The 16,741-nt window shown below is 47.5% G+C and overlaps 1 protein-coding gene across 11 annotated transcripts in view; it reads right to left on the minus strand.

The window, feature by feature from the left end:
• The window catches only part of LOC144495518 (anion exchange protein 2-like), a 373,575-nt gene that overhangs the window by 77,300 nt on the left and 279,534 nt on the right, over positions 1–16,741 (minus strand). For all 11 annotated transcript variants that reach the window (XM_078215547.1, XM_078215541.1, XM_078215544.1 and 8 more), the window contains 4 exons: positions 15,323–15,459; positions 13,110–13,290; positions 11,728–11,863; positions 2,135–2,318 (listed from right to left, as the gene is read on the minus strand). In XM_078215547.1, the coding sequence (XP_078071673.1) occupies positions 2,135–2,318; positions 11,728–11,863; positions 13,110–13,290; positions 15,323–15,459 (638 nt within the window). The remainder of the gene's footprint in view (positions 1–2,134; positions 2,319–11,727; positions 11,864–13,109; positions 13,291–15,322; positions 15,460–16,741) is intronic.

Here is a 16,741-nt window from a genome sequence, read left to right on the forward strand (position 1 = left end):
ACTCCACACAGACAGTGACCCAAGCCGGGAATCGAACCCGGCTCCCTGTGCTGTGAGGCAGCAGTGCTAACCACTGTGCCACCATCATAGCACAGCCCCCTCATCCCAGGGACCGATCTAGTGAACCCTCGCTGCACCGCTTCCTTCATTATTGAGAGAAAACTAGCATGCGATATTCCAGATGTGGTCTCACCAAAACCATTTTCTCTCCTTCTTTTCTTCAATAGCAGTGTTACGTTTTGGAAAGTTATAGTCAGTGAATCCACTATCTCTGCAGTGCGCCCCAATCTCTGTAACCTGCTTGATTCTGCCCAACAGGTTTGCCGCCCGGTGGGAATCCCATTTAAGGCCCAATGCCCGATTCAGCGGGCTGGCGGGATTCCCCCCAGGGGCTTGCGGGCCTCCTGAATCCCAGCCACTGTCACACTCTCTGCTGTCCCACTCAGCTTGTCTTCACCCTCATCAATAGATTTTTCCTATTGCCTCAACTTTTATCTTTGGATTTCTAAATCTCCTTTCACCTGAACCCTCTGTTAGGTTAAAGTCATTGTTTTACTCTGACCATATTTGCTGGTGCACTCTGTCGCTTGTTTACTTTGTCCCTTCCTGTCAAATTCTGCTTCCCATTCTCCCTGTCGTTACCCTGCACTACTCCTTGCCCTTTCTCTTTGATTTTCCAAATCTCCCCTCACGTGAATCCTCCTCCCTCAATATTCAGTTTAAAGGCCTCTCCGCAGTTACATGGCTTGCCAGGACACTGGTCCCAGCGAGGTCCAGGTGAAGCCCAACCCAGCAGGACAGCTCCCTCCTTCCCCAGCACTGCTGCCAGTGCCCCATGAATCAAAACCCATTTCTCCCACACCAATCTTGGAGCTATGCATTCAACTGGCTGATCTTATTTAGTCAATGCCAATTAGCTTGCGGCTCAGGTAGTAACCTAGAGATTATCTTTGTGCTCCTGCTTTTTAATTTAACCTCTAGTTTCTTGCACTGGGACTAACTCTTTGCTCGGCGACCCACATCATTGGCTCCCATGTGCACCATGACACCCGGATATTTTCCCTCCAGATCCAGGTTCCCCTCCATCCTTCAGGAGATGTTCACATCCTGGTTGAAAAAAATTAATCCTCAACTCTTCAAATTTTTCTTAACCATTAAATCCTACAGTGCAGAAGGAGGCCATTCAGCCCATCGAGTCTGTACCAACCACAATCCCACCCAGGCTCTATTTCCGCAACCTCACATATTTATCCTCCCAATGCCCCTGACACTAAGGGTCAATTTAACCTGGCCAATCAACCTAACCCGCACATCTTTGGACTGTGGGAGGAAACAGGAGAACCGGAGGAAACCCACGTAGACACAGGGAGAATGTGCAAACTCCACATACAATGACCCGAGGTCGGAATTGAACCTGGGACCTTGGCGCTGTGAGGCAGCAGTGCTAATCACTGAGTCACCATGCCACCGTGCATTTTCCACCAATGACAATAAATCTCTGCTCCCCGGCCCTCTTGACTAAAGGAAATTGATCCTGTTTATCGACTCTGTCAAGATCTCTAAATTAAATCTCCTGTCGCCTTTCTCTGTCCCAAAGAAAAAGCCCCCATCCTATCCAATGATTCTCCCGGCAGCTAAAATTCGCAATTCCTAGCAACATCCTTGTAAATCTCAGAAAATGCTGGAAAATCTCAGCAGGTCTGGCAGCATCCGTGGGGAGAGAATAGAGCCAATGTTTCAGATGATCCTTCGAGATGACCCTTCGTCAGAGCAAGGAGCGGAGTTCTGATGAAGGGTCATCCAGATTCGAAACGTTGGCTCTATTCTCTCCCCACAGGTGCTGTCAGACCTGCTGAGATTTTCCAGCATTTTCTGTTTTTGTTTCAGATTCCAGCATCAGAGGCCGGAATTGAACCGGGTCCCTGGCACTGTGAGGCAGCAGTGCTAACCACTGTGCCACCCTATGTGACCTTCCATCAACCTCCACATAGTTGAACTCAGCACAAAGCCAAGAATCGAAGCTTTGCTCAGTGCTACACCAGCGAGTATCCGTGGTTTCGATAACTCCAAGCTTGAACTGTATAGGATCTGTCCTCAACACAGCAAACAGTGAAAATCTCTAAACCCGACTGACCTCAGCACTCTCCACTGTTACTTTGGTCTCGCTGTCGGGGTGTTCTTCCATCAGTGGCTGGGTAACTGAGGGATCTGAGGTTGGAGCGATGTGGTTCTGGCTATGATGGTGCGACATGAGTGAGCCCAAACTCGATGTTGAGATGTTCCGCGAAAACGTGAAGTCCTTGTCCTTGTTGGGGTGGCTTTAAAAATCAACAAAGAGGAGGGTTTAGCTTTTCATTCTGTATCAGTCCCTCTGCACCATTGCCTCTCTATCCCTCCTGCCCTTTCTGCAGGACAGTCTGTTCTCTGTCACCTCCCAGTCATTGGTTAAGAGCAGAACACCATCGTTTCCAGGTTCTTCTGACATTGATTCGTTCCGCGCTGGACATGGTCACAGTTAGAAAGGCATCACAGGCCTCAGCTGAATATCTGGCATTTCTTACAATGGGTTTTACTGGACAGAAACAGGCCATTCTGCCCAGTTCATAGGGCACCTGTAATGTGCTAAAACAGCCTGGGGCATTTCACTGCAGCAATTATCAATCTAAATTTGATACCATGTCACAAAAGGAGACATTAAGGCCAGATAACCACAGGCTTGGTCAGAGTAAGTTTTAAAGGAAATCTACATTACAATAAAAATTCACCAATGGGCAGTTAAGTACTTTGGGACATCCTGAGTTTGTGAAAGGTTCTACAGAATTTAATAAATCCTTTTCATCTCATAGGAGGAGAGAAAGATAAAGAGATTTAAGGAAAATTCTAGATATTAGGTTCCTGACAGCTGAAAGCAAGGGAGTGATGGAAACTGGTTATGTACAGAAGGTCAGAAGAATGCAGAACTCAGAGGCTTGGAGGAGCTGGAGGAAGTTACAGAGATAGGGAAGGGTGTAGGAGCTGGAGGAGGTTACAGAGATAGGGAGGGGGTGTAGGAGCTGGAGGAGGTTACAGAGATAGGGAGGGGGTGTAGGAGCTGGAGGAGGTTACAGAGATAGGGAAGGGTGTAGGAGCTGGAGGAGGTTACAGAGATAGGGAAGGGTGTAGGAGCTGGAGGAGGTTACAGAGATAGGGAGGGGTGTAGGAGCTGGAGGAGGTTACAGAGATAGGGAGGGGTGTAGGAGCTGGAGGAGGTTACAGAGATAGGGAGGGGTGTAGGAGCTGGAGGAGGTTACAGAGATAGGGAGGGGTGTAGGAGCTGGAGGAGGTTACAGAGATAGGGAGGGGTGTAGGAGCTGGAGGAGGTTACAGAGATAGGGAGGGGTGTAGGAGCTGGAGGAGGTTACAGAGATAGGGAGGGGTGTAGGGTGGAGGAGGTTACAGAGATAGAAAGGGGTGTAGGAGGTTACAGAGATAGAAAGGGGTGGAGGAGCTGGAGGAGGTTACAGAGATAGGGAGGGATGTAGGAGCTGGAGGAAGTTACAGAGATAGGGGGGCTGTAGGGTGGAGGAGGTTACAGAGATAGGAAGGGGTGTAGGGTGGAGGAGGTTACAGAGATAGGGAGGGGTGTAGCGTGGAGGAGGTTACAGAGATAGGGAGGGGTGTAGGGTGGAGGAGGTTACAGAGATAGGGAGGGGTGTAAGGTGGAGGAGGTTACAGAGATAGGGAGGGGTGTAGGGTGGAGGAGGTTACAGAAATAGGGAGGGGTGTAGGAGCTGGAGGAGGTTACAGAGATAGGGAGGGATGTAGGAGCTGGAGGAGGTTACAGAGATAGGGAGGGGGTATAGGGGCTGGAGGAAGTTACAGAGATAGGGAGGGGTGTAGGGGCTGGAGGTGGTTACAGAAATAGGGAGGGGGTGTAGGAGCTGGAGGAAGTTACAGAGATAGGGAGGGGTGTAGGAGCTGGAGGAGGTTACAGAGATAGGGAGGGGGTGTAGGAGCTGGAGGAGGTTACAGAGATAGGGAGGGGGTGTAGGAGCTGGAGGAGGTTACAGAGATAGGGAAGGGTGTAGGAGCTGGAGGAGGTTACAGAGATAGGGAAGGGTGTAGGAGCTGGAGGAGGTTACAGAGATAGGGAGGGGTGTAGGAGCTGGAGGTTACAGAGATAGGGAGGGGTGTAGGAGCTGGAGGAGGTTACAGAGATAGGGAGGGGTGTAGGAGCTGGAGGAGGTTACAGAGATAGGGAGGGGTGTAGGAGCTGGAGGAGGTTACAGAGATAGGGAGGGGTGTAGGAGCTGGAGGAGGTTACAGAGATAGGGAGGGGTGTAGGAGCTGGAGGAGGTTACAGAGATAGGGAGGGGTGTAGGGTGGAGGAGGTTACAGAGATAGAAAGGGGTGTAGGAGGTTACAGAGATAGAAAGGGGTGGAGGAGCTGGAGGAGGTTACAGAGATAGGGAGGGATGTAGGAGCTGGAGGAAGTTACAGAGATAGGGGGGCTGTAGGGTGGAGGAGGTTACAGAGATAGGAAGGGGTGTAGGGTGGAGGAGGTTACAGAGATAGGGAGGGGTGTAGGGTGGAGGAGGTTACAGAGATAGGGAGGGGTGTAGGGTGGAGGAGGTTACAGAGATAGGGAGGGGTGTAAGGTGGAGGAGGTTACAGAGATAGGGAGGGGTGTAGGGTGGAGGAGGTTACAGAAATAGGGAGGGGTGTAGGAGCTGGAGGAGGTTACAGAGATAGGGAGGGATGTAGGAGCTGGAGGAGGTTACAGAGATAGGGAGGGGGTATAGGGGCTGGAGGAAGTTACAGAGATAGGGAGGGGTGTAGGGGCTGGAGGTGGTTACAGAAATAGGGAGGGGGTGTAGGAGCTGGAGGAAGTTACAGAGATAGGGAGGGGTGTAGGAGCTGGAGGAGGTTACAGAGATAGGAAGGGGTGTAGGAGCTGGAGGAGGTTACAGAGATAGGGATGGGGTGTAGGAGCTGGAGGAGGTTACAGAGATAGGGAGGGGGTGTAGGAGCTGGAGGAGGTTACAGAGATAGGGAGAGGGTGTAGGAGCTGGAGGAGGTTACAGAGATAGGGAGAGGGTTTAGGAGCTGGAGGAGGTTATAGATTTGAACACATGTATGGAAGCTTTGTCACAGTAGGTAGCACTGAAGGTTAATGAGCAGAGGTTCAGATTTAGAGCAGAGGTTCTATTAGCTCTAGAGATATAGGGAGAGGGCAGGAGTCCAGTGTTGAAATAGAGGATCAGCCATAATGGCACTGAATGGGAGAGCAGGCTCGAAGGGCCAAATGGCCTACACCTGCTCCTATTTTCTACGTTCCTATATTCTGGGCGGTTGTGTCCCATAGAACTGCGATCCTGGTCCTCGGTGGTGGAAGCTGCAGGCTTGGGAGGTGCTGACTGAGAAGCCTTGGTGAGTTGCTGCAGTGTATCTTGTAGATGGTACACACTGATGCTACATTTACATTAGGCAAGAGGGGGTGGTCAGAAGTAATAAAATCTTAAAACAGAATCATCAAATTTTACAGCACATATTTGGTCCTTCATGAGCAGAGCCTGGGAGAAAAAAAAGAGTGAGAAAGAGTAAGACTGAGAGTGGATAAAAGAGCACAAGAAAGTGTGAGACTAAGAGCAGAGCTGGGAGGATAAAGCGAGTAAAACTGGGAGCAGAATAAAGAGTGCGAGAAAGAGCGGGAATCAGATTGGAGCCGGGAGATAAAAGGGCAAGAAAAGGCGAGACTGAGAGCAGATAAAAGAGCGCAGTGAGTGAGGAGTCACTGAGGAGCATTTGGGAAAACTCGGCTCAGTTGCAATAACCGCGGAGGAGATTGTGAGGATCCAGTGCTCAACCGGAGGTACAGCAGCCAACAAATACCAGCTCATAGAATCAGAGAGAATCATAGAATCCATACAGTACAGAAGGAGGCCATTTGGCCCATCGAGTCTGCACTGACCACAATCCCACCCAGACCCTATTCCTGTAACTCCATGTATTTACCTTGCTAATCCCCCTGACGCTAAGGGGCAATTTAGCACGGCCAATCAACCTAACCCGCACATCTTTGGACTATGGGAGGAAACCGGAGCACCTGGAGGAAACCCACGCAGACGCAGGGAGAACATGCAAACCCCACACAGTCAGTGACCCAAGCCGGGAATCGAACCCGGGTCCCTGGCGCTGTGAGGCAGCAGTGCTAACCACTGTGCCGCCCCGTGAAAAGTTCAAAAAGTGATATGGGACCAACCAAAGCAGCTGATTGGTGATTAAGTCCTGGTTAGTATTTTCAATCCACTAAAGTAATTAATTGCTTAATACTGAGGTAGGGATTTTAAAAAAGTATAGACTCGTACTGTACAATTATAATAGAGGTTTCTGGTAAGAGACAAGGTTCCCAACTAATGTAAATAAGGCCCCGAGCTAATGTAACTTTTTTTAAGGGAGTAACTAGCTTAATTCAAGGAGGATTTCTTGGCAGGAGACCTCAAACCCGTGATATGCTCCTCCTGCACAATGTGGGAAATGAGGGACGCTGATGATCATGTGTTCAGAAGGTGTGTCCAAATGCAGCTTCTAGCTAATCGGATTTCAGAGTTGGAGCTGCGGGTGGACTCACTGTGGAGCATCCGCGATTCTGAGCAAGTCGTGGATAACATGTTTAGCAAAGTGGTCACACTGAAGCTGAGGATTGCAAAGGCAGAAAGGGAATGGGTGACTATAATGAACACTAAAAGACTCAGGAAGGTAGTGCAGGAGTCCCCTGTGGTTATCCCCTCTCAACCAGATATACCGCTTTGGATACTGCTGGAGTGGGTGGCGGGACTGATGTATGAGGAGACTTTGACTCGGTTAGGATTGTTTTCGCTGGAGTTCAGAAGAATGAGGGGGGATCTCATAGAGACTTATAAAATTCTAACAGGACTAGACAGGGTAGATGCAGGGAGGATATTCCCGATGGTGGGGGAGTGCAGAAACAGGGGTCACAGTCTGAGGATTCAGGGTAGACCGTTTAGGACGGAGGTGAGGAGACATTTCTTCACCCAAAGAGTGGTGAGCCTGTGGAATTCATTACCACAGGAAGTAGTTGATGCCAAAACATTGAATGTATTCAAGAGGCGGCTGGATATAGGTTATGGGGAGAAAGCAGGATTAGGCTATTGAGTTGGACGATCAGCCACGATCGTGATGAATGGAGGAGCAGGCTCGAAGGCCGAATGGCCTTCTCCTGCTCCTATCTTCTATGTTTCAATGAAAGCAGCAGTAACCAAGTTCATGACACCGTGGATGGCCCTGCTGCTCAGAGGGGTGGCAGGGCTACAGTGATAGGGATTCAGTAGTTAGGGGCACAGACAGATGCTTCTGTGGCTGCAAATGTGATTCAAGGATGATGAGACACGGTTGTCTTTCTGGTGTCAGGGTCAGGGATGCCTCGGAGTGGCTGCAGGGCATTCTGGGGAGGGAAGGTGAAGGGCCCGTGGTTGTGGCACATGTTGGTAACAATGACATTGGTAAACTAAGGAATGAGAGTCTGCAAACTGAGTACAGAAAGTTAGAAGATAAATTAAAATGCAGGACCTCAAATGTAGTAATCTCAGGATTACTCCCAGTTTCACCTGTTATCGAGGATAGGAATAAGAGAACATAGAACATAGAACAGTACAGCACAGAACAGGCCCTTCGGCCCATGATGTTGTGCCGAGCTTTATCTGAAACCAAGATCAAGCTATCCCACTCCCTACCATCCTGGTGTGCTCCATGTGCCTATCCAATAACCGCTTAAATATTCCTAAAGTGTCTGACTCCACTATCACTGCAGGCAGTCCATTCCACACCCCAACCACTCTCTGCGTAAAGAACCTGCCTCTGATATCCTTCCTATATCTCCCACCACGAACCCTGTAGTTATGCCCCCTTGTAATAGCTCCATCCACCCGAGGAAATAGTCTTTGAACGTTCACTCTATCTATCCCCTTCATCATTTTATAAACCTCTATTAAGTCTCCCCTCAGCCTCCTCCGCTCCAGAGAGAACAGCCCGAGCTCCCTCAACCTTTCCTCATAAGACCTACCCTCCAAACCAGGCAGCATCCTGGTAAATCTCCTCTGCACTCTTTCCAGCGCTTCCACATCCTTCTTATAGTGAGGTGACCAGAACTGCACACAATATTCCAAATGTGGTCTCACCAAGGTCCTGTACAGTTGCAGCATAACCCCACGGCTCTTAAACTCCAACCCTGTTAATAAAAGCTAACACACTATAGGCCTTCTTCACAGCTCTATCCACTTGAGTGGCACCCTTTAGAGATCTGTGGATATGGACCCCAAGATCTCTCTGTTCCTCCACAGTCTTCAGAACCCTACCTTTGACCCTGTAATCCACATTTAAATTAGTCCTACCAAAATGAGGAGAACAAATGAACATGTGGCGAGAGAGATGGTGTAGCCGGGAGGGATTCAGAGTTTTCAGGCACTGGGACCTGTTCTGGGAACGGTGGGACCTGGAAAACTGGACGGGCTGCACCCAGGCAGAGCTGGAACTAATGACAAAGAACAAAGAAAATTACAGCACAGGAACAGGCCCTTCGGCCCTCCAAGCCTGCACCGACCATGCTGCCTGACTTAACTAAAACCCCCTACCCTTCTGGGGACCATATCCCTCTATTCCCATCCTATTCATGTATTTGTCAAGATGCCCCTTAAAACTCACTATTGTATTTGCTTCCACTACCTCCCCTGGCAACGAGTTCCAGGCACCCACTACTCTCTGTGTAAAATATCTGCCTCATACATCTCCTTTAAACCTTGCCCCTCGCACCTTAAACCTGTGCCCCCCAGTAATTGACTCTTCCACCCTGGGAAAAAGCTTCTGACTATCCACTCCATCCATGCCGCTCATAATCTTGTAGACTTCTATCAGGTCTCCCCTCAACCTCTGTCATCCCAGTGAGAACAAACCAAGTTTCTTCAACCTCTCCTCATAGCTGATGTCCTCCATGCCAGGCAACATCCTGGTAAATCTTTTCTGTACCCTCTCCAAAGCCTCCACATTCTTCTGGCAATGAATTGAACACTATATTCCAAGTGCGGCCTAACTAAGGTTCTATAAAGCTGCAACATGACTTGCCAATTTTTAAACTCAATACCCCGGCCGATGAAGGCAAGCATGCCGTATGCCTTCTTGACTACCTTCTCCACCTGCATTGCCACTTTCAGTGACTTGTGTACCTGTACAACCAGATCCCTCTGCCTATCAATACTCTTAAGGGTTCTGCCATTTACTGTATATATCCTATCTTTATCAGACCTTCCAAAATGCATTACTTCACATTTGTCCGGATTACCTCACATTTGTCCTTGCGGGGGCTTTTGCTAGTTTTAATGGGGGGTATTTATATTAGTGTGGTGGGGGCATGGGATCGCAGGGGCAGGATCAGATAGGTCAGATTCAGATCAGGAAAATGGAGGTAGAACATTAGCTAGCGATGTACAAGATGTAGTGATAGACTTGGAATTACAGGAGGAGGAAAGTTTAAAAAGTGTCCAGCAAGGGAAATTGACGGTGTTAAACATTTTGTACTTCAATGCAAGAAGTATTATAAACAAGATAGATGAGTTAAGGGCACAGATAGCCACATGGCTCAATGATGTCATTGCTATAACAGAAACCTGGCTAAAGGAGGGGCAAAGTTGGCAGCTCAATATCCCTGGTTATAGAGGCTTCAGACATGATAGAGTGGGAGGTAAAAGAGGAGGGGGAGTAGCACTAATAATGGTTAAAGAATCAATTCCAGTTGTGAGAAGAGATGATATACTAAGCGGGTTAACAAACGAGGCTTTATGGATTGAGCTTAGAAATAGAAAAGTGGCAGTCACACTACTGGGACTATACTACACACCCCCAAAGTGAAAGGGAGATAGAAAAACAAATACGTAGGCACATTTCTGCCGGTAAGAACAAGAGGGCAATATTAGTAGCAGACTTTAACTGTCCCAATAGGGTTCAAACAATACAAGGGGCACTGAGGGCGATGAATTAATGCAGTGTCCAGGGAAATGATTTCAACAAATTACTGACAAACCTAACTAGAGGAGATGCAATTCTCGATCTAGTCTTGGGGAATGAAGAAGGGCAAGTGGGTAAAGTGACATTAGGCGACCATATCGGGGAAAGTGATCACAATTCAGTTAGATTTAGCATTACTATGGAAAAGGGCAGAGATAAAGCAGGAGTAAAAGTTTTGAACTGGGGGAAGGCAAATTTTGCAGGAATGAGAAGGAATTGGCTGTGGTGGACTGGACAGCACTGCTGGAGGATATACCTGTGGAAACCAGTGGGAAAAACTAAAAAGCAAGGCCTAAATGTACAAAGTGGACATTCGCCCTTTTCAGATAATAATCAAATTCCTTTTGAATGCCTCAGTTGAAACTGCCTCCACCACACTCTCAGACAGAGCATTCCAGCCCTTAACCACTCGCAGTGTGGAACAGTTTCATCTTGTTCGCATTTGCTTCTTTTCCCAATTACCTTCATTCTCTATCCTTTGGTTCTGGTCCTTCTGCCAGTGGGAACATGTTCTCCCTATCTACTCTGTCCAGGCCTCTCATCATTGTAAATACCTCTATCAAATCTCCTCTCAGTCTTCCTGCCTCCAAGCAAAACCATTCCAACTTCTCCAATCTATCTTCATCTTAAAGTTCTTCATCCCTGGAACTATTTTCATGAATCTTTTTCTGCGCTCTTGCCTGAAGAATGACACCCAGGACTGAGCAGTTGCTGAATTAATGTCTTATACAAGTTGTGATGATACTGTGCCAATAATGTATTTTATGTTTAAGGGGGGCACGGTTACAGGCAGTCCGATTGTCTGGCAGGAATGCAGCAGATGCTGAGAAAATAGGATAATATTAATTTTAGCCACATAAGTGTTTATTTAGCAGAAGGCTTAATGGAGTGTATTTTTCATTAAAGTAATAAGGTCAGTTAGGTATACAGGGACAGTCATGTGATACTAGAAATGTGAGGAGCTAGGTGTGCAGGAAAAAACAGCTTCATTTAAAAGAGCGGTTGCTGCCGGGAGCTGGTAGAAAGATGAGGCACTCACTCCAGGACAGATGGATAAAGTGGTTAAGAAGGCATATGGGACACTTATATTCTATGCCTCGGCTAATAAAGACGAGAACAGGGAGGTTATGATGGAGCTGTATAAAACACTGGTTAGGCCACGGCTAGAGTACTGTGAGCAGTCCTGGTCGCCACACTACAGGAAGGATGTGATTGCGCTGGAAAGGGTGAAGGGGAGACACCAGGATGTTTCCTGGGCTGGAGAGTTTCAGCTATAAAAAGAGGCTGATAGGCTGGGGTTGTTTTCCCTGGAGCAGAGAAGGCTGAAGGGGGCCTCATGAAGGTAGGAAGAAACATTTCCCTTTAGTGGATGGGTCAATAATGGGGGCATAGATTTAAATTGAGTGGCTGGAGATTTAGAGGAGATTTGAGGAAAAGCCTTTTCACCCAGAGGGTGGTGGGAATCTGAAACTTTCTACCTGAAAGGGTGGTAGAGACGGGAACCCTCACAACATTTAAGAAACATTTAGACGAGCATTTGAAATGCCATAGAATACAAGGCTATGGACCAAGTGCTGGGAAATGGAATTAGAATGGAAAGGTGCAGATACGATGGGCCGAAGAGCCTCTCTTGGTGCTGGAAAACTCTATGCCTCCTTCACTCGCCTCTACCTGTGTTTGAGGAGCAGAGCCCTCAGCACATTGGCTCGATCTTCAGCCCTGATCTGGTCAGAAATGATCATCTGTTCGACCACTTGATGTGCAATCCCCGGCAAACTCTTCTGGTCCAAGTCTAATAGAACTGTGCCTGTATGGGGATGAGAGAGAGTTAGATCAGTGCGGGCAATTGGTTCAAGCTCCCCCAGCAGTACATTTTGGGTAAGTCCATCGTAGTATTGAGGGACACCGGCTAGGAAACTATAAGCTCGATTCCTGACCTATGCTAAGCTTGGTGATTGCAACCAGAGATAGTCTGAGTGCTCCTGGGCTCGAGGCAAAATCATGGTTATGTTATGGAAGCAGTAATCCAGGGGTTTACTACACTAATAATCTAGAGGTACAGGTTCAATTCCCATCACTGCAGCTGGGAGAATTTGAATTCAGTTAAGTAAATAAATGTGAAATATAAAGCTCGCTTCAATAATAGTGACCATGAAAAACCCATCGAGCTCACTCATGTCCTTAAGGGAGGGAAACCTGCCATCCTTACCTGATCTGGTCTACCTGTGACTTCAGACTTGCAGCGATGTGGTTGACTCTTATCTGCCCTCTGAAACTATCTAGGAGGTCACTCAAGAAGGCAGCAGCTCACCTTTCTCAAGGACTGTTAGGATTGGGCAGAAATTGCTGGCCTTGTCAGCCAATGAATAATAACAGAAATTGGTCAGGGATCCAGCTCCTAATCATGGTCTTGCCATCTCCGCTGGCGGGAGTGGGCAAGAACAGCTGCAACTGCAATGCTGTCCAATTTTGAAGAGTGAAACCACACAGATACACATAATACCTGACACACTGTGACACCTTAGCCTGAAAAAGGCAGTAATCCCTGGGCTAACGTGCATTGTGGCACAACAAAAACGTACATTCATATGGTGTCTTGAATATAATAAAATAACATAATGCACTTCACAGCAGTATTATAAAACAAAGTATGATACCCAGTCACTTAAGGAAATATTGGAACAGCTGTCCAAAATCTTGGTCACAAGTGAAGGCTTTAAGGAGGGTCTTAAAGGACAGAGAGCTGGGGACGTTTAGGAAAGGAATCCCATTGGTGTGATTAAAATTCGGGATGCTCAAAATACCAGAATTGATGAGCTCCCAAGTTGGGAGGGTTGTGGGACTGCAGGAGGTTCCAGGCAGTGTGCTTGGGACTAATCACAAACCTCACACATCACCGTAACCAATTTCATCAACACTGCCATTGCCATCAAATCACAAACCTGTTGTATAAATTCTCGAGCCGAGTGCCATAAATACTTCAGATGCAGTTAATCAGCATCTGAAGACTCCATTTTAATTGCCGTTACATTGAATAACCAGTGAGCATTTACCGTGTGCCAGTGTCTTCCTGAGCTCCAGCAAACTTCGGAAGCTGAGGGAAGCCACATGAGGCTTTCCCCAGCGATCTGTTTCCTCTTCCACATCCTCCTCAAATTTGATCCACCTGGCGGTCTCCTTCCATTGCATTTCATGATTCTTATCCACTGTCAACTCGTTCAGCTCGACAAACACCTGAACAAAAATACAATGAGAAACCATGACACAACAGTTCTCAGCACTTAGCCTCAAGGACACAATCCAAAGATATGACTCAGCACCAAGACTCAACAAGGAAGATGGCTTTGGATTTTGGAAGCCATACATTTCAGCCCTGGCACATCACTGCAGGAGTTCCTCAGGGTAGTATCCGAGGCCCAACCATCTCTAGCCGCTTTGTCAATGGCCTGCACTCCACCCAAGGTCAGAGGTTGGGATGTTCACTGATGATTGTGGTCTTCAATACCATTCGCAACTCCTCAGAGAATAACACAGTCCGTGCCTGCCAACAGCAAAACCTGCACAATGTTCAGACCTGGACTGACAAGTGGCAAGTAACACTCGTGCCACACAAACACTAGTCACTCACCATCTCCAACAAGAGGGGATCGAACCATGACATTCAACAGCATTACCATTGCTGAAACCTCCACTATCACCAAGGTTCCTTCAACAGCACCTTCCAAATCCGTGATCTCTACCACCTTGGAGAATAAGGGCAGCAGACACATGGGAACACCACCACCCTCAAGTTCCCCTCCAAGCCACACATCATCCTGACTTGGAAATATATTGCATTTCTTTCACTGTCGCTGGGTCAAAATCCTGGAACTTCCTCCCTAACAGCACTGTGGATGTACCTACACCACAGGGACTGCAGTGGCTCAAGAAGGCAGCTCACCACCACCTTCTCAAGGGCAATCAGGATTGACAATAAGTGCTGACCATGTTAGTGATTTCAATTCCCATGGAAAAATGATTTAAAAACACCTTGTCATGTATCCAAAGATTCAACCCAACAATGCCTCAGAAAAACAGACACAACTCAATGCCTTCGTTAGATATTCAGTGATAGAATTCGATATTTCCCCCTCAGAAAATAAAGTCACAATCTGATACCACACACTTAGGGTCTGAATCACAAAGCCCAAATTCTCACCTAAAGTGTACAGCCCATTGTCCCAGAGTAACAGCCTGATTTTTGCTGCTTTTTTCCAGGACTGTAGCGAGTCCGCACTGACTCCACTATTTACCAGTGTCATTCACCACAAACAGCAGTGGCCATGGCAGACAATGTACGGCACTGTATTGTAGAGTCAGAGAGTACAGAAGAGGCCCTTTGGCCCATTGAGTCTGCACCGACAAAACTATATCAGCACTCTATCTAGTAATCAGCTGGTCTGGGACTGAGTCTGCCTGTCCAGCCCTTTGGTGCAGGGGCTGATTGGTGATCTGAAAATAAAAAAGCTATAATTGCAAACATCACCCACATGTGTAGGTTTGTGTGACTGTCGGTCAGCGCTCTGTAATATAAAGGAGTGGATTCCAGATCACTGCGAGTTCACTCCTGTACAATAAACTTACAATGTACTTAAACATCATCAGTTGTTCAGATCCCGTTGTCTCCATTGAAACTCTCCAGTGAAAGCCTCCTGATGGATCAGTGAGTTGGGGAAGTAGGTGATCAGCAGGCAGTTAAGCAGCAGACCTGCAGGTTTGATCCATGGTCTGTGCAGTGTTAGCTGATCACCAGTGCACTTGGTTTAGGGAACGAAAGATCAGACAGGGCCACACCCCTGTTTGTTCTCAACCAATCCCTACTGTAAACTGCAGAGGGGGTGGAGTCTGAATGCAAACAGGGTGGAGTCTGAATGATAGCAGGGTTGTGTACAGGAGTAATGACCTTCCCCTCTCCAATCGCTTGACACGCACCATCGCTAACACACAAGTATCAGCCACATAGGTGAGCACCGTAACTGAGGCAACAAGTCAATGTCTCAGAGCAGGAAGGGGGCTAGATAGAAACATAGACACTAGTAGTAGGTGTGTGCCATTCAGCCCCTCAATCCTGCTCTGTCTTACAATGTGAACATGGCTCATTCTCGATCTCAATGCCATATTCCCGCTTTCTCCCCATACCCTTAATGCAATTAAAATCTTAAAAAATCATCTGTCTCTTGAATACATTCAGTGTCATGGAGAGAAACTCAAGATCATCAGAATGTACCTCATGTGGTTGCCGATCGGCCTTCTTGGTCTTCGGGAAGAGTTCGGGATGATCTTTTCCCACATGTACAACAGTACCTTTTGTGCTCCTCTTGACCAAGTGCCGTCGCACGCCAGGAACATCCTCAAACCGATGACCTGAGGAGAGACAGGACAATCATATTCATAATTCCCAATGTTCCTTGAAGGTCCTGCCCTGCCTTGTTGGCATATTGTTATTGTCATTGGATTAGTAATCCAGGATAATGCTCTAGGGACTTGGATTCGAATCCCACCTGTTCAAAATTGAATGATGACCGTGAAACCATTGTCGATTGTTGCAAAAACCCATCTGGGTCACTAATGCTGTCCTTACTCGGTCTCGCCTACGTGTGACTCCAGAAATGTGGCTGACTCTTAAATGCTCCCTGAAATGGTCTAGCAAGCCACTTACTTCAAGGGCATTTAGGGATGGGCAACAAATGCTGGCCCAGCCAGTGTCACCCATATCCCACGAATGAATGAAAAAAAAGTTAGAGATTGCATAGCACAATTGGCAGTAATTCAGATTGAGAATTACATCAAGTCTACAGATCAGAAGCAGGCCATTCAGCCCAAAGTTTGGTGCTGGTGCTTGTATTCTGTACAAGCTGAGTATCCGTCATTCTTACCTATACAGCGATTTATGTTATGCAGATGAATTTTCATGGGATGTGGATGTCACTGGCTGGGCCAGCATTTGTTGCCCATCTCTATTTGTCTTTGAAGGCAGTGTCTCGCTAGGCCATTTCAGAGAGCAGTTAAGGGTCAACCCTATTGCTGTGACTCTGGAGTCACATGTAGGCCAGACGAGGCAAGGATGGCAGATTTCCTTCTCTAAAGGACATTAGTGAAGCAGATGGGTTTTTCTGACAACGATAATTTCATGCTCATTATTTCTGAGATTAGATTTCAATTCCAGATTTATTAATCAAATTTAAATTCCACCAGCTACCATGGTGGGATTAGAACCTATGGCCCCAGAGTATGTACTGGGTCTCTGCATTACTTGTCCATTATCACCATCTGCCCCAAATTTAGAAGAATAGGATAGTTCCAGACGGGCAAGATCCTTCAGTCCATCTTAGAATCCCTACAATGCAAAAGGAATTGGTGCATTTGACCCATCGAGTCTGCACCAACCACAATCCCACCCAGGACCTCTTAGGGGGGAGGGAGATAAACCACAAGTTATTGTACATGTGGGGACACACGACATAGGGAGGATAGGGGAAGGGGATATTAGGCAGGGATTTATGGAGTTGGGGTGGAAACTAAAGGCCAAGACTGACAGAGTGGTTATCTCTGGACTCTTGCCTGTACCACGGGATAGTTTAGAGAGGAATAGGGAGAGGGAAGGTTTGAATTCATGGCTGAGGGGATGGTGCAGGAGGGAGGGGTT

This window comes from Mustelus asterias, chromosome 7, assembly GCF_964213995.1.
Source record: "Mustelus asterias chromosome 7, sMusAst1.hap1.1, whole genome shotgun sequence".
Taxonomy (NCBI): domain Eukaryota; kingdom Metazoa; phylum Chordata; class Chondrichthyes; order Carcharhiniformes; family Triakidae; genus Mustelus; species Mustelus asterias.